The sequence below is a fragment of the Trachypithecus francoisi genome, unplaced genomic scaffold (assembly GCF_009764315.1).
Source record: "Trachypithecus francoisi isolate TF-2019V2 unplaced genomic scaffold, Tfra_2.0 Lachesis_group16, whole genome shotgun sequence".
Classification (NCBI taxonomy): Eukaryota; Metazoa; Chordata; class Mammalia; order Primates; family Cercopithecidae; genus Trachypithecus; species Trachypithecus francoisi.
The window spans coordinates 47461177-47484068 of NW_022681461.1; the positions used below are offsets into that span (position 1 = coordinate 47461177).

The following is a 22892-nucleotide window of genomic DNA, read 5'->3' on the forward strand; positions in this document are numbered from 1 at the left end:
GGGAACTTTGAAAACTAGTTGTACCAAGACCTCACCCTACACCAGTTAAATTTGAATATCTAAGAGTTAGGCCCTGTACCTTGGTAGTTTTTTAAAGCTCTCAGGTGATTCTAATGTAGAATAAGGACTGAGACTAAGGCTGGAGAGACTAGAGATTGAATGCAAGCAGCTAGGTAAATTATTGTTTAAATATCAAGGAATGATTAGGAAGAGATCTAGACAATATTAATAGAAATAGGAAGTTTTTTATAAAACAAGAGACTTTTCAGTGTTATAACACAAAAAGTTTGATGACTAACTGCATATGGGAAGGTAAAGAAAAAAGAGGTATTTAAGATATTTTTCAGGTTTTTAACAAAGTGAGTAGAAAGTTGATGATAGAAGAATTGTATTTGTGACAATGTAATATACTAAATATTGTGGCGAGAAAATACCAAGAAAGTTGAATAAAATATTAAAAAGAGCCTCACAAATGCATACTAGAACTTGCAAAAAAAAAAAAGAAACTAAATCCTTAGGATCTAAAATCAACAACAGCTTATCGTTTGTAGCCAAGTGGTAATTTGTTAGTGAACTGGAAATATCAAGTATGTAGCAGGATATGAGTTTAAAATTTATGGGATAGGCCTGGCCTAGACATATAAATTTTGCAGCCATGAGTATGTAGATGGCATTTAAAAATGAAGGTAAATGAAATCACCAAGGGAGTGGAGATAGGTAGAAAAGAGATAAGGTCCAAGATCTGAGCTCTAGGCCCTCCAGTATTTAGAAGTTGGACAGATGAGAAAGAACCAGAAAGGAGAGCCAGTGAAAGGGAAAAGCAAGAGAAAGGAGTATCTTAGAAGCCTAGAAGCCAAATGATTAAAGTATATCAAGAAGGGAATGATATACTTTATCATTCTCTATGCCAACTGCTGCTTATTAGAATGACTTCATGGGAGGAATTGAGGAATGGGAACAGAAAGAGAGGAATTGGAGGATATAATTAAATATGCATACATTTTAGAGTTATTTTGAGGAGCTTTGCTGGAAAAGTGAGCAGAGAGCCTCTAAAATATAAACACATAATAACTTAGGCTCAAAATAAATAATTCATTTATTCATAATATCAGTACTGTTAAGTAATACTGATAAAAAGTCATTAAAGATATACATTAACAGGGCAATAAAAAGTCTTTCTCTAAGTATTTATTAAAAATGTTCACATAATTAGGCCACAAAACAACATTCCACAAATTCCAAAGGATTTGTATCATATGAATAATACTGTCTAACACAAGTGAAGTAGAACATACTTTAAAAAGTTAACATAAAATATCTGATGTGAATTTATAGAGGCATTTCTAAAAACTAATGGGTCAAAGAAGAAAACAAAATGAAAATGAAAAATACTTCAGATTGAATGACAATAAAATAATACATATTGAAACATTTAGAATGTGGCTAAGGTGGTACTCAGATGGAAATTTATGTCCTTAAATACTGGTAGTAAGACTAGAAGTCTAAAAATCACAGAGCTAAACATTTTATTTAAGAATGAGAAATTGAATAAACCCAGTATTGTAGACTAAATATATGTGTTCCCCCATAATTTATAACCCCCAATGTGAACATTTCAAAAGTGGAGCCTTTGAGAATTAATTAGGGTTACATTGGTTCATGAGGGTGGGGCCCCCATGATGGGATTAATGCCTTTATTAAAAGAAGAAGAGGCCGGGCGTGGTGGCTCATGCCTGTAATCCCAGCACTTTGCGAGGCTGAGACGGGCGGACCATGAGGTCGGGAGATTGAGACCATCCTGGCTAACAGTGTGAAACCCCGTCTCTACTAAAAAATACAAAAAATTAGCCGGGCGTGGTGGAGGGCGCCTGTAGTCCCAGCTACTCGGGAGGCTGAGGCAGGAGAATGGCGTGAACCTGGGAGGAGGAGCTTGCAGTGAGCCGAGATCGTGCCACTGCACTCCAGCGTCGGCGACAGAGCAAGACTCTGTCTCAAAAAAAAAAAAAAGAAGAAACAGTAGATCTCTCTGCTCTCTGCCATGTGCAGATAGATGAGGACATGGCCATCTGCCAACTTGGAAGAAAATGGCCTCACCAGACACCAGATCTACCCACAACTTGATCTTGGACTTCCCAGCATCCAGATCATGATAAATAAATGTTTGTTATTTAAGCCACCCAGTCTATGATAATTTATTATAGCAGCCCAAACTATGACACTCAAAGAAAATAGAAAGAAATATTAAAATAAGGGCAGAGTTGATATTGTAGAAAGTAAAAATGCAGTGGACATGATCAACAAATCCAAAAGCTGGATCACTGAGACTAGTAAGTTGACAAACATTAACAAGTGTTGATAAGGATATAGAGAAATTGTAACCTTCATACAATGCTATGGGAATGTAAAATGGCACAGGCATTTTGGGAAATGGTTTGACAGATCCTTGCAAAGTGAAACATAGAGTTACCAAATAGCCTTGTACATTCATTTATAGAAGCACTATTCATAGTAGCCCAAAAGGGGAAACAGCCTGTGGGTCCATCAACTTATAAATGGAGAAAAAACTGGGGTGTATCCATACAGTGGATTATCATTCATTAATAAAAGGGAGTAAAATGCTAACATATGTTACAGTATGGATGAACCTTGAAAGCATATTGCCAAGTGGGAGAAGCTAATAATAAAAGACCATATACAGTATGATTCTATTTATGTAAAATGTCCAGAAAAGGCAAGATCCATAGACAGAAAGTGGATTCAGTGGTTGACTAGAGCCAGGGATGGGAAAGGAGTTTCTGTAAATGAGCATGAGGTTCTTTAGAAGTACTCTACAGTTAGTCTGTTGTGATAATTGCGCAACTCTGTAAATATACTAAACGTGGTTAAGAAATAAACTTAAAGAGGTGTACACCTTAAAAAGATAAAACATGCCAACCAAGAATATTATGTCTGGCAAAGCTGTCTTCAAAAATGAAAGTGAAAGAGACTTTCCCAGACAAACAAAGTAGAGGGACTTCATCACCGCTAGACCTTTCTTAGAAGAAATACTAAACGAGTTATTCAAGTTGAAACAAAAAGATGCTAAATAGCAATACTTAAAAGCATGTGAAAGTATAAAGGTCACTGGTAAGGGTAAATAGTGGTATGTAATCACTTTTTATTCTGGAATAGAAATTACAATAAAAGGTATTAAAAACATAACTAAAAATATGATAATGAGTACATAATATAAAAAGATGTAATTTATTTCACCAAATTACATGTGAGGGGAGAAGTAAAAGTATGAATATTTTGTATGTGATTGAAGTTACATTGTTATCAGCTTAAAAGATTGTTATAAACAATATATGTTATGTAAGCTCCATGGTGATCATAAAGAAAATACCTATAGAAGATACACAAAGAAAGTGAGTAAGGAGTCTAAGCATGTCACTGCAAAAAAAAAAAAAAAAAAAGCAATGAAATACAATGGAAGATAGCAACAGAGGAAAAGAGAGACAAAAGAGCTATAAGACAGAAAACAGCAAAGTGGCAATAGGAAATTTTTTCACCATCCATATTTAAATATAAATGGATTACATTTCCCAGTCAAGAGATGGAGAGTTGCCAAATGGATTAAAAAAACAGAATCCAACTATATCCTGTCTCCATGAGACTCACTTTAGTTTTAATGACACAGGCTTATAGTGAAGGGATAGAAAACTATATTCCATACAAAGGGAAAGCAAAGGAGAGAAGGGGTGACTATACCAATATCAGATATTAAATCAGAAACTTTTAGAAGAGACAAAGACATTCACCTGAAAGAAGGGCCTATTCACCTAGAAGATAAAACAGTTATAAATATTTATGCACCAAACCTCAGAACTCCTGTATGTATAGTAAGCAAATTTTGACAGAGCTGAAGGGAGAAATAGGCAGCAACACAATAATAGGAGATGTAAGCATTCCACTTTCAACAATGGATAGAACAAGATTAATAGGTAATCAGAGAACTTGAACAAAACTGTGTACCAATTGAACCTAACGGATGTGTAGAGAATACTCTACCCAACAACAGCAGAATATATATTATTCACAAGTGCACATGAAACATTTTCCAGGATAGACTACATGTTAGGCCAAAAACATACCTTAAATTTAAGAAAGTTGAAATAATACAAAGTACCTTTTCTGATCATAATGGTATAAAACTAAAGATTAGTAGCAGAAGGACAACTGTAAAATCCACAAATGTGTAGAAATTAACCAAAATATTCTTTTTTTTTTTTGAGACTGAGTCTCGCTCTGTCACCCAGGCTGGAGTGCAGTGGCATGATCTCAGCTACTGCAACCTGCACCTCCTGGGTTCAAGTGATTCTCCTGCCTGAGCCTCCTGAGTAGCTGGGATTACAGGCACGAGCCACAATGCCTGGCTAATTTTTTGTATTTTTGTAGAGATGAGGTTTCGCTGTGTTGGCCAGGCTGGTCTCAAACTCTTGACCTCAAGTGATTCACTCGTCTTGGCCTTTTAAAGTGCTGGGATTACAGGCATAAGCCACCACGCCCAGCTAAACCAAACAGTCTTAACCAATGGGTTAAAGATGTCACAAAGAAAATTAGAAAATACCTTGAGACAAATGAAAATGAAAACATAACATACCTGAATTTATGGGCTGCAAGCATAAGCAGCTGTAAGAGGGAAGTTTATGTACTGTACACTTGAAAATTTGTTAAGAAAGTAGATCTCATGTGTTTTATACCACAATAAAAAAGGTAAAAAAATTTTTTGATAAAATTAAATGTCTGTTCATGATAAAAATTATCTTAGCAAACTAGGACTAGCAGGGAACTTTCTTATTGTGTTAAAAGATGTCTACCAGAAACCTGAAACAGTTGTTAAAAGGTGTGTACCAAAAACTTGAACTAGCCATCATACTTAATGATAGAAGTTAGATGCATTCTTTTTGAAATCAGGAAGAATACTTCTATGCCTGCTATCATTGTTTGTCTTTGATGTTGTACTTGAGTACCTAACTAGCACATTAATATAAGTGACAGCAGTGAAAGTTAAATCTATTAGAAATGAAGAAACAAAACCATCATTAGTTCCCATATGTTATGCTTGTCTCCACAGAATCTCAAGACAAATTACTATGATTATAATAGATTTCAGCAAGATTGCTGGATCAATAATATACTGAGATATTAGTACTCATATTCAGCAATCAACAGAATATGCAATTTAACAGAAAAATTTGTTTAAATAATAGCAGGTGTCTAGGAAGGGAAGTCATATTATAATTTCAGGGATTGTTAAAATGTGAAATAGTGTTTTTAAATTGCTATATGTTTGGGGAGTCTATATGTATCTATATTCTAAAAGTACAAAGAAAGGTAAGGGAAAAATAAACCCCAAAGTTATTCAGGATGGTGATTATTTCTGGTGGGCCAGGAGAGATGTTCATAGCTTCAACTGTATTAGTAATATATTCTTTGTTGACTGGTTAATACATAGGCATTCATTGTATTTTTCTTTATATTGAAATATTTCATTAAAAATGAAGAAGGAAATCTACTGATGTCATTAGTCAGAGAAAGAATGCTGGAGGTGGAACACATCTTTGCAGCAAGATCTTAAGTTCGGGGGAGTTAACTGCTATATGGGCAAAGAGGAGTCAGAGAAGGAGAACCAAAAGAACTGTACAGAGAACATGGAGGAAAAATTGAGTACTTTAATAAAGAAACAAGGGAGAGAAAGTTTTTAACAAGAAAAAGAGAAGCTTTGGTCAACAGTGTCAGATCCCATAGAGGAACTGATAGAAAACTGAGAAGAGACTGTTGGACTTTACTAAGAAGACTGTATTAACAAGCCTATCTTGATAGCAAGTGATAGAAACAGATTTCAAACTAACATAAGAAAAAAACACAAAATCAAAGGATGAACTGTAGATTATAGACTTGGTAAAGGTACAGAAAATTGGAAACAGACACCCTAATGTTTTTAATGCTTCTATCTCACATCTCTTCATTCCAGACCAGATCAGCTTTCTCCATGCAGCTTTGGCTGTGTGTATTGGCCATGTGGTAAGCCTACATTCTTATAGCTCTGCCTCAGAGAAGAAAAGAACTACTCATTCTCATCTTCTACTCTTCCTCTAATTTACAAGATAGTTAAATTTGCAGAGCCACAGGAATACAAATACTTTGTCTGTATGTCATTTTGAGTTAGGATTTAGGTTTATTTCATTATATGTTAATTTTCACCTACATGAATAATTGACAGGAATTTCAGAGTCATGCAGGATACAGAGTAGTTTCTATTGGGCAAGACTGATTTATACATTGCAGTACTTACGTATTCTTTGCTGTCACCCACTTCAGTTGCCAATCATTGTGGCACTCAAAAGTGCCCCAACAAATTTCCAAAATACACATCTGGATAGTATCTACTATTTGAGAACTACTGATTTAGAAGAAAAGCAGATCAACTGGGTTGATTAGTAAAAATGAAAGAACACCCAGACTTAACCTCTTACTAAAGATCTACATGAATCATTGTCCTTGATGTAGCATAACTGCCTGAGAGTCAGGTATTTATTTGACTTTATTTGTTGAGTGACCTACTTTGTTAGGTCAAGCCTTTTTACTTGAAAGAATATGATAAACAGAAAACAATTCTGAATAGAAAATGAAGGGAAGGATGATGGTAGAAGTTCCTATGTGGAATTTTGTGTGTTGGAAAAAATAGCTTTTCAGTGAAATCTGTGAGAAATACCTTAAATAATATAGTATAGGTCAAAGCTTTGCAAATGTCTTTTTTCTATATAAAAGAAATTTCTGGCCGGGCGCGGTGGCTCAAGCCTGTAATCCCAGCACTTTGGGAGGCCGAGACGGGCGGATCACGAGGTCAGGAGATCGAGACCATCCTGGCTAACACGGTGAAACCCCGTCTCTACTAAAAAATGCAAAAAACTAGCCGGGTGAGGTGGCGGGCGCCTGTAGTCCCAGCTACTTGGGAGGCTGAGGCAGGAGAATGGCGTGAACCCGGGAGGCGGAGCTTGCAGTGAGCTGAGATCCGGCCACTGTACTCCAGCCTGGGCGACAGAGCGAGACTCCGTCTCAAAAAAAAAAAAAAAAAAAAAAAAAAAAAAAAAAAAAGAAATTTCTACTGTATGCTATGAAAGACTTTTTTTGGTAATTTTTACATATGTTAGTCCTTAGTTTTTAAAATCCCATTTTAAATGGTATCAGTAAGTTTTTATTTCGTCAAATCCAAAGATTTTTAAAAGTCCTTTCTGAAAATGTCCATTTTTCACTCTCTGGAATCTTATGAAATTTATACAGGGAATAGAAAAAAAAAACATTATTGCTTCTCTTGAGAATTTTTGCAGGGTATATTTATAAATGATCAACATCATATGAATACTTAGTACTGCTGCTGTTAAATTTGTAATGAGTTGCAGGGTTTTGAAATTCCTTGACTGGCTTTCATCCAAGTACTTTATTTTCAAGGCTTAGATACAGTACAATCAATGAGAGACATACAGTTAACTATTGACCCTATCATGAAAATATTTCAGTTTTTAAGTATTAAGATGTGATTCATATTTAGGATATATTTAAGAAACATGTATCTTTCACTAGCTTGAATATATGAATTTGGAGCTGCAAATGATGATCTTTAGCCTTTGACTCTATAACCCCCAAAGTTGGTAATATTTAATTTAGATTAATGTGATAATGTAGTCTTCCTAAGAACTGATTCAAATGTAATTTAAATAATGTCTATATTCATGCTTTTCAGAGGCTTACTGAGAAATTCTTTATCTTATAAAATATAAATTTCAGAAATATATCATGGTCTATTATAAATTTTTAGAAGTCAAAAATTATTCTAAGGAATATTGATGCCTCTCTTTTTGAAGCCTATGTAGGAATTAAGTATTATGAGCAATTTAATCCTATACATGGATATTCATTTCCTCTGGCTAGTCCACAAAGGCCTTTTTGAGCAATAAAATACCCATAAAATAAGAAGTAATACTCTTGTAATAGCACACCATGAGGACAGGAAAACAAAGTATTGAAATCTAATTTTTAGGAAAACCAAGTTTAATCAGAGATGAATGTGCAATCTTCATGAGACTTCTGCAGATATTTGATAGTCTCTGTTTCTGACAACTCAATCATTATAACTGTACTTGAAAAGTTATGGCCTTTTTTCGTGTGTATGTCTTTAAAATTTATGAATGGGGTATTTATCATAGACTGCAGTCAAAGAATCTCTCATCTGCATTTACTCTGAGAGAAACTGCAAGGTGGGTGACTCACTGCCGTCAGGGTCCCAGAGCTTCTCCCGCTGGAGTGTCAGCTGCAGGAACCTTACCAGCTCAAAACATGCTATATCCTGTTGCCTGTCTGCACTCCCATAGGAATTTAGTAATTAAGTTCCAACAGAGCCATCTTGCCAAGCCTAAAGACAATCCTGGTGCCATAAAACCGGCAGATGCATTCAGCCAGCTCACGAATACACTTTGGGGCCTTCCCCATAGTTGAGGTTGCCGAGGTTTCCTGTGTTGAGAAAAAAAGTGTTGGCCGGGCGCGGTGGCTCCAGCCTGTAATCCCAGCACTTTGGGAGGCCGAGACGGGCGGATCACGAGGTCAGGAGATCCAGACCATCCTGGCTGACATGGTGAAACCCCGTCTCTACTAAAAAATACAAAAAACTAGCCAGGCAAGGTGGCGGGCGCCTGTAGTCCCACCTACTCGGGAGGCTGAGGCAGGAGAATGACATAAACCCGGGAGGCGGAGCTTGCAGTGAGCTGAGATCCGGCCACAGCACTCCAGCCTGGGCAACAGAGCGAGACTCCGTCTCAAAAAAAAAAAAAAAAGTGTTTGGAAAAGTTCTCCCAAACTGCATTGGCTTGGCTTTAAACGCGTTGGGGTATACAGATGCAGGCCGCTGGCCCAGCGTGCTTCTTCACCTAGGTGGTCGCCTGCACTCTGTTCCGGCGCTGTGCATGCTGAATCCTTGGACACTTTTTGGTTCCCCAAGGTAAAACTAGCAGCAGGACTCACAGTTTATCACCATGGTTGCCAACATCCCACCTCGGAGAAATACTGAAAAAACTGAATCAAATATGAGTGGTTTATTCAACTGAAGTTCAAAATCTTTGATGAAGCTTACATCCCTTGCAGTGTAGCCTGTCAGTTCCTGGTTAACTTTCAGCAAAACACATTTTCTTGGTAAGATGAAAGAATTCTGAAAATCGATGACCATGGCATGTGAAAGAGATGATTTAAGTGAATGTCTGCCTTACTTTCAAACAGCAAATGATGCTGTCCTTAAGTGGCAGTCCAGGTCTCACCACATGCTTTTTCAATTGATGGTGTGGCTGGTCTTTCATATGGGAAGACTACTTGGCTGATCATCTTCTGTTCATCTCCCAAAGTGAGCACCAAGGGAACTGTTCAGTAACTTTATATAAGTTTACAGATAAATTTCTTTTGAAGTTTCTGGGACATGGTTTGAAGAAAGGCCATGGGAAGTTTCTTTTGTTCCATGGGAAAAATGAAAAGTCACCTTTTCTGCATAACTTAGAAGATTAGGGAGTTTGAGGCCAAGTACCATACTCCCTTCATTGTTTCCAACCATAGTGTTTTAACTGCCCATTTATCTCCTTAATTCAGTTACTTCAAAGGTAACATCTAACCCATTTGGAAATGCATTGTCACCTTGACATGTATCACTCAAAAAATCCACTTGTCTAAAAAATTCCTGGATGAAGAAAATTTTCACGGGCTTCATGAGAGTTCCACGTTACCTCAACGAGGTTTTTAGGCTTAAAAACATCCCCAGTTTTACAAATGGTGATAGTATCTTTATTTAGTCCATCCAAGCCCATCGAAATGGGGATGTTGAACAGCCAAATCTTTGTTTTTAAGAATTTCCTTTTTGGCTTCACTTTCACCTTCAGCAAATTCAGTTTCGTTTTCTGATGCTCCAAAGCCAGATCCTCTTGGTGGAAGAGGCTCCAAACTCTGTTGTGTACAGTGTCCTCATGCTTCCTTCTGCTGCCACCTGAGAGAGCTCCCCAGGCCTGACTAATCCTCGGCTATGAGGGCAGAGGCTGCCGTTATTTACTTAGATACAGATAATGCTGTTAACATCACCCTGAAACATCAAGTATTATTTTTGTTGATCTGGCATTTTTAAAAAATTGGTTCTCTGAGTAGACATTCACTTAAATCATCTCTTAAATTGGGGTGGATTCTTTTTTTCTTGCCACCACTCAACTCCAGTACCAAAAAATATTGACAAAGAGGGTGGAGGAAGAATATAATTAAAGTGGTAAATAGTATATAGGACATGTGAGGAATAGCTATTTCTATGTTGAATTAACTGAGTTTAAGCAGGAAAAGGAGAGTAAAAAAGAGGAGTTCAGAAAGACGTTGCACAGTTTCTCCTTTAGAATATCAAATAGCGGCCGGGCGCGGTGGCTCAAGCCTGTAATCCCAGCACTTTGGGAGGCCGAGACGGGCGGATCACGAGGTCAGGAGATCGAGACCATCCTGGCTAATACGGTGAAACCCCGTCTCTACTAAAAAATACAAAAAACTAGCCGGGCGACGAGGCGGGCGCCTGTAGTCCCAGCTACTCGGGAGGCTGAGACAGGAGAATGGCGTGAACCCGGGAGGCGGAGCTTGCAGTGAGCTGAGAGCCGGCCACTGCACTCCAGCCTGGGTGGCAGAGCAAGACTCCGTCTCAAAAAAAAAAAAAAAAAAAAAAAAAAAAAAAAAAAAAGAATATCAAATAGCACTACCATCGTCTTTCTTTCCTATTGAGGAAAGGAGTCAGAATGGGTATGCATTGCAACCTCATAGTCATTAGTAAGGATGTTGTATGTAAGTCTAGTGTTTAGGAGGGCTACGATTGAACTCATAATATTACCATATAAACAGTGAGAAATTATATTGGTAGTGATGATGATGAATTATTCTGGATATACTTTTGGTTCCCATTATCTGTTCCACTATTTAGTACCTGGTATTTAGTTTTCAAGAGAGCTTTTCTTCTCATAACTTAAACAGAAGATTTGAAATAACAAACCAACAGTCAAACTCTTTTTTCCTGTGAATAGACAAATATTTATTTTTCCTATGAATACTTGAAAGTCAATTATATTAGTTAACTTTCTAAATTTCACATATAACATGTTTTTACTATCCATTATTTTCCCCATACTTGTGGGAACAGAAGTTTAAGTGATGTGGTTCAACAAATTCAATTAAAATGCATTCATTTAGTTATTCAGATTATTTTGAAAGAAACTACCTTGCTAATATCACATAGGTTAAAATTTGCTATAAAGGCATATAATGTTAAAAGTATTCATATAAATTAAAAGTACTTGTTAAATGTTTTGAGTATTTTTGGTCTTTCAGAATTAAAAGTATTAGTAAACTGTTTTGAATAATTTGACACTTGAAATAATAGTGTTGATTTTCATTTTGAGAAATAATATTTAAACATAGTTACAAAATAATTATTTAATTGAACATTAGCTAGAACTTATGTTACAAAGTATAAGGGCATTGAATTAATTTAACTCCTTGTAAATGTTATTGAGAGTAGCGATCTCTTATCCATATGCGGATATCCATATTTCTCTGATAGAACCTAATTTGAACACATCAAGACAGATTGGCATTTTCAGACCCATAAAAAAACTGCTTTGTTAATTGCAAACCATATTTAGTATGACCTTATAACAAAGTAGCACCTTAAGTTTCATGCTTTGTCTTTAATGTGCACACTGGAGCTGGGTTCATCTGTACCAGACAACTACACTTCATGAAAAGAGTTTTTTTGCTTGATAGGCAATTAGCAGTAATTAGGAAGATTCACCTCAATAAGATGTCAACATGAGATTGTTTAAAAAAGTTGAATGTCAGTGACTTAAAAAAGGAAGTTCTTCTGACACCTGTGTATGGCATGTGAAACATGAAATGTTAATTTAACTTTTCTGCTTATTATTCATGCACAATATTATTTTGTCATTCAGACTCTGCATTGACAGAGTGTAAGGGTGTTAAAATAGTGTTGCTAGAATAAAAAGAGGATTAATCTACCATTGGCCAATTAGCCAAAAGGTACTTAATGGTCTCTAAAGGCTACTGAAGTCTAACTACTAGCAAAAGCATTGGTGAAAAGTCCTCTATATTACCTTCATTTGCTTGACATTTTGTGAAACACAGTGTAGCCCTTTCATAACTGCAGTTGTCAGAAAATAGTTTATAAATGAGTGATGCAGTAACTTAGTGGATTTTTCATAAGAAATTTTGTTACATAAATAATTACGTCTCTGCCTAAGATCTTTTTTTGGTTATTGGTTTTTAATTTTTAATTCTTTCTCTTGGTGATCTCAAGTATCGTAACAAAAGTAATGTTTTAAATTTAAAAGTCTTGTTACTAAACTTGGAAGTTATTAATCTGAACTATTTACCTTTTTAAATAAGTCTTATATGGAAAATATTTATTAGTGACATAGAAAATGATGGCATTGTCTTGATAACTCATACATTTTAATTGACTGTGAATTTAGTCCTATACCTGGACAACATACAGAATTTTATTTCTTTCCATTTTATCCCCTTTAAAAGTATAATATTCTCAATCAAAGAACATTGATTCTATTCACAGGAGGGAGAATATCATTAAAATTATGGTGACTTTCTAGGGAGTTCTTGCCTATAGAATTTACATATATCCCATTCAATTAGAATTTTCTCTCCAGTCTCATTAATTTACATTCTGGTAACATAATTTATGTTGTAATTTTTTAAAAACACAATAATAAGATTTTAAAATTTCTGCTTCTACTTAATTATGAATCGGAATAATCAGATTGTCAGAATGTAAATGAACTTATTTCTGTATTCAACATTAAATAGTCTTAAGTCAGTCCTAAGCATAATTTAAGATGAGATATTTTGGAGAAGTTACTGGAAACAGATCATTCTCGTTTGATGATCACTTTTCTCTACTTGGATTGTCAAGCCTTTTGGCTTTCAAAAGGAGAAAGAAAACATGGAGAGTACATTATTGTTATAGATGGCAACTAAGCCTCACTTTTTACTCTAGTTACTGATTGACCTTTTTCAATATTGAGCGTCTCACCGTTGCTCCAACATGGACTGCAAAGTGTTCTTTGGCCACCAGCTATTTCCTGCATGGGCCTCCCAGAAACTCTGATCCAGTGTCTCTGGCATTCCACCTCATGTTTGGCTGTATTTTCTAGAATTTTGTGTCTTTATGTTTCAGACTCCACTATCCCAACTATTTCCAAATTTTTTAAATGGTTCATTATTTTAAATTTTTAATCCAGTGGTAAAAAACAAATGGGAAAGACCGAACTATGTCTTTGAATGCTGTAGGATGGATATTGTCCAGAAAAAAACTGTAGGTCAGAATCATTTTCATTTTAGAAGTGAAGAGCTATACCCAATCCCATTTGTTTCCCTTGGAACACTGCTTCTGAACTGGTTGGATACCCAATAGCATTTTCTTTACATGTGCTACAACTAGCAGCATGTTCGTTGAATAGGCAGATATTGAGTATTTTATTCTTCTGAGACATCAAGATCAGAGAGTATCTAAAAATATATTGTTTTGGGAGTAATCAGGGAAATGATTTTCTCAGCTTTTTTTCTAAGACCTTTATTTCTCATTATGGGGCCTGAAGAATATTTTCCAAGGACCTTGTTTTATTTTTTCTGATAGTTCGTTCCTGAACATTAAAATGTTTACCAGGTCTCCCTGATGGAGAAGGGATGCCTGATGTCCTCAGACTGCCCCCAGTTTACTGACCAGTGATTTGGCAACTACTTTCTCTTGAGTAAAAGTTGGAAAGCAGAGTGGTCATAGATCTAAGCTAGTACATTCAATGCTGTACTTAGCTTCTAGATCACATTTTACAGAACAAATCAGGGGAATATGGGGAGGGAAACAGGCTGTGGCCAGCATTTACCGGATAGGAATTGAAGGTAGCAGCAGTTCCCTCAGCTTCCCGTTTTGTTTCTTCATAGCACTTACTATAGTTTATTGTTACGTATTTCTGGATTACAGACTAGTAGCTACCTAAAGGCAAGGATTATTTATAACCTTTTTCTTACTGAAAACAGAGAACTAGCATAGTGCTAACTACATAGTATGTGTAAAAAGAATAAATGATAGGTATTGAATCAGGTTCTGAATCTAGGTACTCCATATCTAAATCTCCCAGCAAATGTCAAGTTGGTGCCACGAATAAAAGCAGTTAGTGAATGAAATCCCATATAAGAAAATAAGGGAAAATAGGCCAGGGGAGACTAATTTATCCTATTCATGGGATTCTAGTTACAATTGAGAGCAGCAAACAAAAGCTGCTGGCCAGAGGCTTTTTGCTTGTCAGTTAAACTACAAAATGCAGATCTGGTAGAGGCAATTTATATTTCTAGCATAGAAAATGGAACATACAAATAAACTGAAAAAGAACAAAAAAATTAAAAGGAAAATGGGGGTCAGGCACAGTGGCTCATGACTATAATCCAAGCATTTTGAGAGGCCAAGGCGGGAGTATTGCTTGAGGCCATGAGTTCAAGACCAGGCTGGGCAACACAGCAAGATCCCGTATCTACAAAAAAATTTAAAAATTAGCTGGGTATTTTTACTCACTGTAGTGCCTGCTACTCGGGAGGCTGAGGCAGCAGGATCTCTTAAACCCAAGAGTTTGAGGCTGTAGTGGGCTGTGATTAAACCACTGTACTCCAGCCTTGGCAATAGAGCAAGACCTTGTCTGAAAAGAAAATGGGACAATTTGTAAAGCAATTGAATAAATAAAATGAATACAAAATTATGGATAAAGAAAACAAAATTAATCTAGAGTGAGAATATTATATAAACTCTACACACTGTGGGGTTTGGGAGACTTTCTTGAGATGGGACAGAGTGGCAGTAAGATAACAAGAAGTAGATTCTAGAAAGGCACTGATGTAAAAAATATCAGGACCCATATTAATTTTCTGTGCTACAAAACACCACAAATTTAGCAGCTGAGAAACAACATATGCATTCATTACCTCACAGTGTCACTGGGTCAGGAGTCTGATACAGCCTAGTGGGGTGCTCTGCTCAGAATGTGGCAAGGTTGCAATCAGTGTGTCAGCCAGGCTGCCTTTTTTGAAAAATTCAGTTCCTTATGGGTATAGGACTGAGGTCTGTGGCTTGCTGGCTGAGAGCCAAGGATCATTCTCAGCTCAGTGAGGCCTCCCTTAGGTCTTGACTTGTCACTCCTTTCATAACATGGCAACTTACTTCTTTAAAGGCAGCAGGGGAATCTCCCTGACCTCAGAGAATGCCTCTGGCCTTCTTTGAAAGGGCTCATCTGATTAGGTCAGGACCAGCCAAGAAAAGCTTGCTTTTGATTAGCTCTCAGAAACTTGATTAGGGACCCTGACCCTAATTACATCTACAGAATTCTCTTTGCATATAACATAATGTAATCATGGGAATGATAGCCTATCATATTTCTGGGTCTCATACAAGGGGAGGGTATTGTACCAGAGCATGTCATCTGAGACTTGTGTCTACCACAGGATATTATACTGAAGAGTAAGTTTTTCAGTACATTCTTATTTCTTCTTACAGTCGCTTAGAGAGTTCTCTCTTTTTCAGGGATTTATGCTTCCTCAATGTTAAATTTAAATAAATTATTAATAGATAGTGTCTAGTTTAAAAATTTTATAGTGTTAAGTTCTATTTTATAACCTTTGGTTAGAAATAATTGACTACACGTAAATCAATACGAATCTCAGTACTTATTCTTATTGAAGTCAACTTTTAAATTGAAATAGATGTTTGGGAGACTGTAGACGGATTGCACTGCTGTGGATATAGAGTCGGAGGAGCATATCTGCCTTCAATACCTGTGTAGTAGTGTAGGAGGGATCCTAGATTGATTCTAGTCAAACAAGTAACTATGACTTAAGACAAACTAAAGTTTCTGTCATGGGAGAAATTACCAGGTTATTATATATATACATGTTAAAGTTTTATTAATCTAGCTCCTCAGCCTTTAACACTTCTCAGACACTATTAGTAGCCTTTACCACAAGATACCAATGCTGACAATGAACATCTACTACGTGTAATCACAGACGTTTTAAGATTCTGTCCTCAAGATCAACTTTGTTAGGTAGACAAGCACCATCTCTTTTTAACAAAAAGAGGAAACAAAGCCATGTGCTTGTGCAAGCTCACTCAGCTGGTAAGCAGTAGACCCAGAGAATACGAATCCAGAAATTATGATTCTTCCACGGGTGTTTTGTTATCACTTGTTCTTAACATAATGTGACTTAAATGCTTATAAATATTTGCTTGAAGATGGAAAGATAATAGTAGAGAAATAGGAATCATGCTGCTAATAAACAAGAAAACTCACAATTTTAAGAGTAATCTTAATTTATTGGTAGATTTTATAGCACAGTCTCTTTCTAACACGGTCACCCACAAAAGTTGTCTCACAACCTAGAGCAAATGTAAGCAAAAGAAAGTTATTTATACATTTTTTCTCATCTATAGCTTTCTCAAGTAAGAAGTAGAATTTTGGCCGGGCGCGGTGGCTCAAGTCTGTAATCTCAGCACTTTGGGAGGCCGAGACGGGCGGATCATGAGGTCAGGAGATCGAGACCATCCTGGCTAACATGGTGAAACCCCGTCTCTACTAAAAAATACAAAAAACTAGCCGGGCGTGGTGGCGGGCGCCTGTAGTCCCAGCTGCTCGGGAGGCTGAGGCAGGAGAATGGCGTAAACCCGGGAGGCGGAGCTTGCAGTGAGCCGAGATCGCGCCACTGCACTCCAGCCCGGGCGACAGAGTGAGACTCCGTCTCAAAAAAAAAAAAAGAAGTAGAATTTTTAAACTGAGAGAAGTTAGTAAGAGAGCTCCAGTTATTTGTCCACAATGCTAAGGAGAACCAAAGGTTCCCAAACTGATGGAATGTGTGATTTACATATTCCCTGTTTTTCAACAGATGCTGTGTAGCATTTCTATGCATATATAACTAACACCGGAAATATGTTTTCAAGATTGTAGATTTTAAATATTGTTTAATCAAAATATTATATTTTGATAAAGTACAGGTCATTTAGTTTACTGCCTCTATAATTTCAGTATTTCTTCATTTAAAACATTTTTATATTGTCAAATTGAAGTTGAAAGTTACAGATGCATGTCTTTTAGAAGAATGTATTTATTGACTTGGTGTTTCCTCAGTGGAGGCACATTTATAGTGTCAGGATCTGCCAGGTAGAAAGATTAGACAGAAATCTGGTGGCATACAAGTATAACAAATGAGAGAAGCCACCTAAGTATTCCAGTAAGAAGAAAAGAACAAAGACGTCTTCCTGAAGGAGGAATACTAAGCTGCCCTTTAAAGATGAGACAGATTTCAGCAGAAAGAAACACCATGTGTAGAGTCATCCATGTAAAAATGGCAGGCAGGTTTGGGGAATGGCGGGCAGGTTTGGGGAATGGCAGGCAGGTTATGATGCCTGACCGCAACACAAATTGAAGCCTAGCTTAGAGAGCCTTATTATCCACAAACATTTGAGCTTTATTCTATTGGAGTGAAGAACCCATGAAGGGCTTTGATTAAGGGAATAACTGGTCAGTGTTGTTTTAGGAAGTTGTATAAAAGGTGGAATGAAGGTAGGGAAAGATTGACGGGAGAGAGAGGGTTATTGTAATAGTCTTAATGGGATAATGAGGGTTTGCATTAAGAGAGTGGCTGAAAGGAATGAAAATGAGAAACATTATGTAATTTGCAGAACCTGACAATTGATTGGATATAGAGAATGAATAAATAGGGAAGGAGATGGATTCAAGCTTGAATATTAGACAGGAAGATTTCCAGGTTTAAGGAAACTAAGAGTTTACTTTTAGATATTAATTATTAGGTTCTTTTGAGACAACTCATGAACAAATTTCATGGAACAAATTTCATAAACAATTTCCTAAAATTCTGTAGAACCATGCTTTTAGATGATAAGGTAAAATATAGCCAAATAGTTTTTTTCACCACAGCATACTTTTTATGTTGCCAGAACATAGTTTAATCTGAAGTATATCAAGTTCTAGTTTTGAATCCATGATCTGAAATATTCACATTTAATAATATACACTTACATATACAAATACATATATAATGATGGTATAGTTTCTAGAAATTGTGTTTTAAATATAGTGTTAATACTTAAGTAACATGTTTCATGTTCATCTTACTGTATACTTTAGCTACATCTTTTGCTATTTCTAACTGGAATTTTTAACAAAGAAAAATTTTTCCCCCTCTGAGAGATTTCAGTATCATTTTGTCTAATTGTACCTTATGTTAAGGTACCACATTATAAGCTTCTTTGGAATAATAAAATAGTAATGCAAATACCCTCTTAAGCAGCTCTGAGTTGTTATGCCATTATAGTTTGGTGACATTCTGCTGACTATAGATTGGTGAATGAGAAGGGCTAATGTTAAGATGGTTTCTTTTACACTCCTTCATAAAAACATTACTATTACATCATTTAGCAAAATGTTTATGCTATTAAAAATTCCAAATGTAAGGAGTTTAGTGCATTTCTACCTCAACATTAGAAACAGGACTTTTCAACGATCAATCAAGTGCATAAAACTGAGCGAGTTTGTTTGCACGCTATTTATTTGAACTAAATCTCTAACAAGCCTCGTCTGCTAATTGGACTTAACATTTATGTTGCTAAATGAGAAGCATTTTGGCTGCTATATAGGATGGTAAGACCTACCCAGTGGAATAAACAGCTAACATCTGTTATCCTGTCCTGCTCCAGCTTGGCTTTTCCCAGTTAAGTACTACATCAGCCCTGAAGTCGAGGTTATCAAATATGTGAATCTCTGGCTCACCCATTTATGTGTGAAGGTAAAGAAATAGTGCATCATCAGTCAGGACCAGCCAACCAAAAGATATTGAGTACAGCTGGTTCACTTTGTTTTAACTTTGCAAACCCTACTACTATAAGCAAAATCTAATAGAGGTTAAGATTTTTGTAAAGTTTGTATAATAACTATAATTAATTTCAGTTCTCTTTAATATTTTCCTAGCTGTAGACTTTTATGCTGATAATTGTTAGATTAAATGTAGTTACTTTTATAATATATTTATATTTATTTTCTTTTTTTAAAAAAAGAAGCTAAATTTGGATTTGGCTGGGCTTCGGAAAGAAAAAGAAGATTTACTAAAGAAATTGGAGTCCTCATCTGAAATCACAAGTTTGGCAGAAGAAGTTTCCCAAGTAACATTTCCACGGATACAAGTTACATCACTTGGTCCTTCAAGGAGCATGGATTTGGAAATGAAGCAATTACAGTGTAAATTAAAGGTGATTATAAAGTTTAGTAAGCATGAAAACATGTATTATGCTTGAATCCTGCAAGACATATTTATATGAACACTAATTTTTTCTAATAAAGGTAAATTATGGTATAGATAATCCAAAATTATTAATATTGCCATCATCATTAATTTTTAGCCTGGTGGATTCTTATCTGGTAATGAATACTACCATTCTCTGAAAAAGACAAGACACCATGAAATCCTAATTTAGGAGCTAATGTAAACTGGCCAATATCTGCTACTCTAATACTGCTTTCTGCCCCCACGCCTCCCTCCAGCTGAACAGAATCCTTTCAGACATGTAATATGTCAACATAAATAGAATTGCTTTTCTCTACATACTTCCAGCAAGTTGAACTTGAGAGTGAAACCAACCCACTTTTGCTCTCTGCTTCTTCTCCCTCCCGCTTATCTCCTCCTTCTCTGTCTCCAACCAACAACCAAATTAAAATAGTAGGAAGTAGGTAGAAAAAAAGCAATGAGAGGGGGAAAAAAAAGAATCTAAGACCAAGCAAAACTGTCAGCAACTTAAAAGTAAGGCTATCCTTAGTTCAAGTAGAATTACCTTGTAAGAAATAGGATTTGTGAGTGAGTTTTAATTGGAAAGTTCATTTTCATGCTTCTTAAGCCCATTTATTCCTCACATATTTAAATATTTTCTTCAGTGGGGATTGCTAGCTAGAAGCTAAAAAGGGCAGTGTATATGGGACCATTGCTATAATGTGAGTCACTAGAAAGAAAATCCTGATTGTAAATGCACAGAGTACATTAGAAATGGAATAATCATCCCTGTTAGGAGGGTACTGGAATACTATGTTGAATTGTCAAATAGACTCATCGTTGTTTTCAATCCCAAATAGGATATGTGCACCCTTCAATAATATATCTTTTAGTGCAGATTTACTCATAGGATAAATAGGATAAAACTTAAAATAAATGAGTTTGTTATTGCTTGAAAATAATTTGCTTTATTAATAGTAACCAAATATACAAACTAGCATTGGGATTCTTCTTGAATATCATCTTCTTTAGACAGTTTTTATGTGTAAAACTTGGGTCAGTCACAACATTTTATAATCTTAAATAACTTATAAAATATTAGAAATGTGAGGGAAAAAGTGTTATGCAATTTTGGGGCATGAACCTTAAAATGTGTCTCTGAAAATGAGGGATAAAATGTGTAAACTGAACATTTCAGTGTTAAGGTTTCATATAGAGAAGATAAAATCATTGAGATATTCCTTGATCTTATCTATCACATAGACTTTAATTCTTACTTCTGTGATTCTTCGTGTATTTAAGTCCTCATGATTCTAACTTTGTTTTTCACCAAGATAAAATAGAGTGCTAGATCTAGTATTGTCTAATCTGACTTCTAAAAGACATAGTTTTAAGTTGATTTATACATAAATCATAATTTATGATTTTTACATAAACAGTTTTTCATTGATTTATATTTTACTTATTTTACTTACTACAAATGGTCTAATAATTTTTGGTAATAGATCCATATGAGTGTCTGTAAGTTCTTTGTATTATGATTTTTCATGGTGTAAGTTTTTACCCACATACAGGTCTCTCTCTTGGTTTGGAGGAATGTATGAATCAGAAAGAGAACTAAAGCAGTTAGTTTGAATTGATTGTCCATAATCTAACCTAGAGTCTTGGAACACTGACCAAACTGCATAGGGACAAAAAGGATAAATTTTTACTTTTGTCTTGTTTCATGTTTTCATATAGACATTTCCTAGAAGACCAAGTATCTTTAAGTATATAATACTCTCTACTACTAGAAATTTTTGTTTTGATTCTGGTTTATAAAGATTCCATAACAAAATACCACAGACTGGTTGTCTTAAACAGCGAACATATATATTATTCTCACAGTTCTGAAGGCTGGAAGTCTAAGATCAAGGCGTCAACAGGTTTCATTTCTTTTGAGGCCTCTCCTTGGTTTGTAGATGGCTGTGTTCTCCCTGTGCCTTTACATGGTCTTCCCTCTATGTGTCTTTGTGTCCTCATTTCCCTGCTTATAAAGACACCACTCAGACTGAATTCGATTCTACCCTAATAACTTCATTTTACCTGAATTATCTGTTTAAAGGCCTTATCTCCAAATATAGTCACATTCTAAAGTACTGGGGGTTCAGTGAGAACTTCAACATACTAATTTGTTTAGAGGAAATAGAATTTAGCTCATTCCAGATATCAAACTGATCATATAGTGATTTTTTAATAAGTAACTTATTTTCTACTTAATGTTTTTAGACTTAATTGAGAAAATTGGCTAGATTCGAATATACTAAAGGTTTATACACACCTTTTCTGTACTATGCAGTTAATATTACACTTTTCTGTATAATTTTATATATGTTTTTCTGATGTCTGTGGTTCATTTACAGTTGAGAAAACTGAGACACAGAAAGAATAAGTTACTTGTCCAAGATCACACAGGTACTGTATATAGAGCTGAGATTAGAACTCAAACCATCTGGCTCCACAGTCCATGCTCCTAATCATTATACTATGCAAATTTTTAAAAAATATTCAATAAACTTTGTATAGGAAAGCTGTAACAGGGATGACTTTTTACCATTGTTACATTTTTGATGTAAGTTTTACACCAGATTTTAAGTCATGTTACAGATAAATATGGTATAGTAGGGAATGGAAAAGGGACAAAAGACCTGGGTTTCGATCAGTTTTTGGCCATTAACTTCTCGTCAACCTGGTCAAGGAAATTACTTAACTTTTCTAGAGGTCTAAAGCAGGGATACCTTTCTACCCATCTGATAAAAATTTTTGAGGATCAAATGAAATAGCTATTAGATTTAGAGATCTTGGCCAAAGTGTATCTCAACCTGGCATTGTTTTATTTATTATAAATTGCTTTTCTCTCAATTCTCCAAGTCAGAGTTAACAGTATTTTCAGCCACATAAAATACAGCCTTAAGTCTAAAAACAGAAAAGAATCAACCACTTATCTTAATATCCACTTAATTCATTCCGTTGAAGATACTCTCGGGCTTTATTTACTGCCTGTATCTTTTATTTTAAATACAATTCTAAGTTTATTTTACTTCTCAGCAGAAAATACCTTCAGTGCAGCACACTAGAAGTATGCATATTAAGGGGCAGGATGATTGTTTTTAGACACGAATAATGACACAAGCAAAAAATTACAACCAACAGATTGACAGAGGAAAAAAAAGGCAATATGAAAATGTTAAGGTAAATACAAAATTAGAAAAGCACAGTCTGGGACCATTTAGAGGAGGGATAAGTAGATATTTATATCACAGTAGTCCCTAAAACCATCACTATATTATAGTATAGTGATAATATAATATGTATTCGTATATCATATATAATTTATAGTGATAATATTTATAATATATCACTATATTAACATATTACTATTAGCTTAGCATAATCATGGATGTTCA

At 35.5% G+C, this 22892-nt stretch overlaps 1 protein-coding gene and 1 pseudogene across 3 annotated transcripts in view; one reads left to right on the forward strand and one right to left on the reverse strand.

The window, feature by feature from the left end:
• Positions 1-22892, forward strand: part of CNTLN (centlein) — a 421157-nt gene that overhangs the window by 342774 nt on the left and 55491 nt on the right. For all 3 annotated transcript variants that reach the window (XM_033237412.1, XM_033237414.1, XM_033237413.1), the window contains exon 19: positions 19241-19432. In XM_033237412.1, coding sequence (XP_033093303.1) covers positions 19241-19432 — 192 coding nt within the window. The remainder of the gene's footprint in view (positions 1-19240; positions 19433-22892) is intronic.
• LOC117099431 lies at positions 8275-13576 on the reverse strand (annotated as a pseudogene).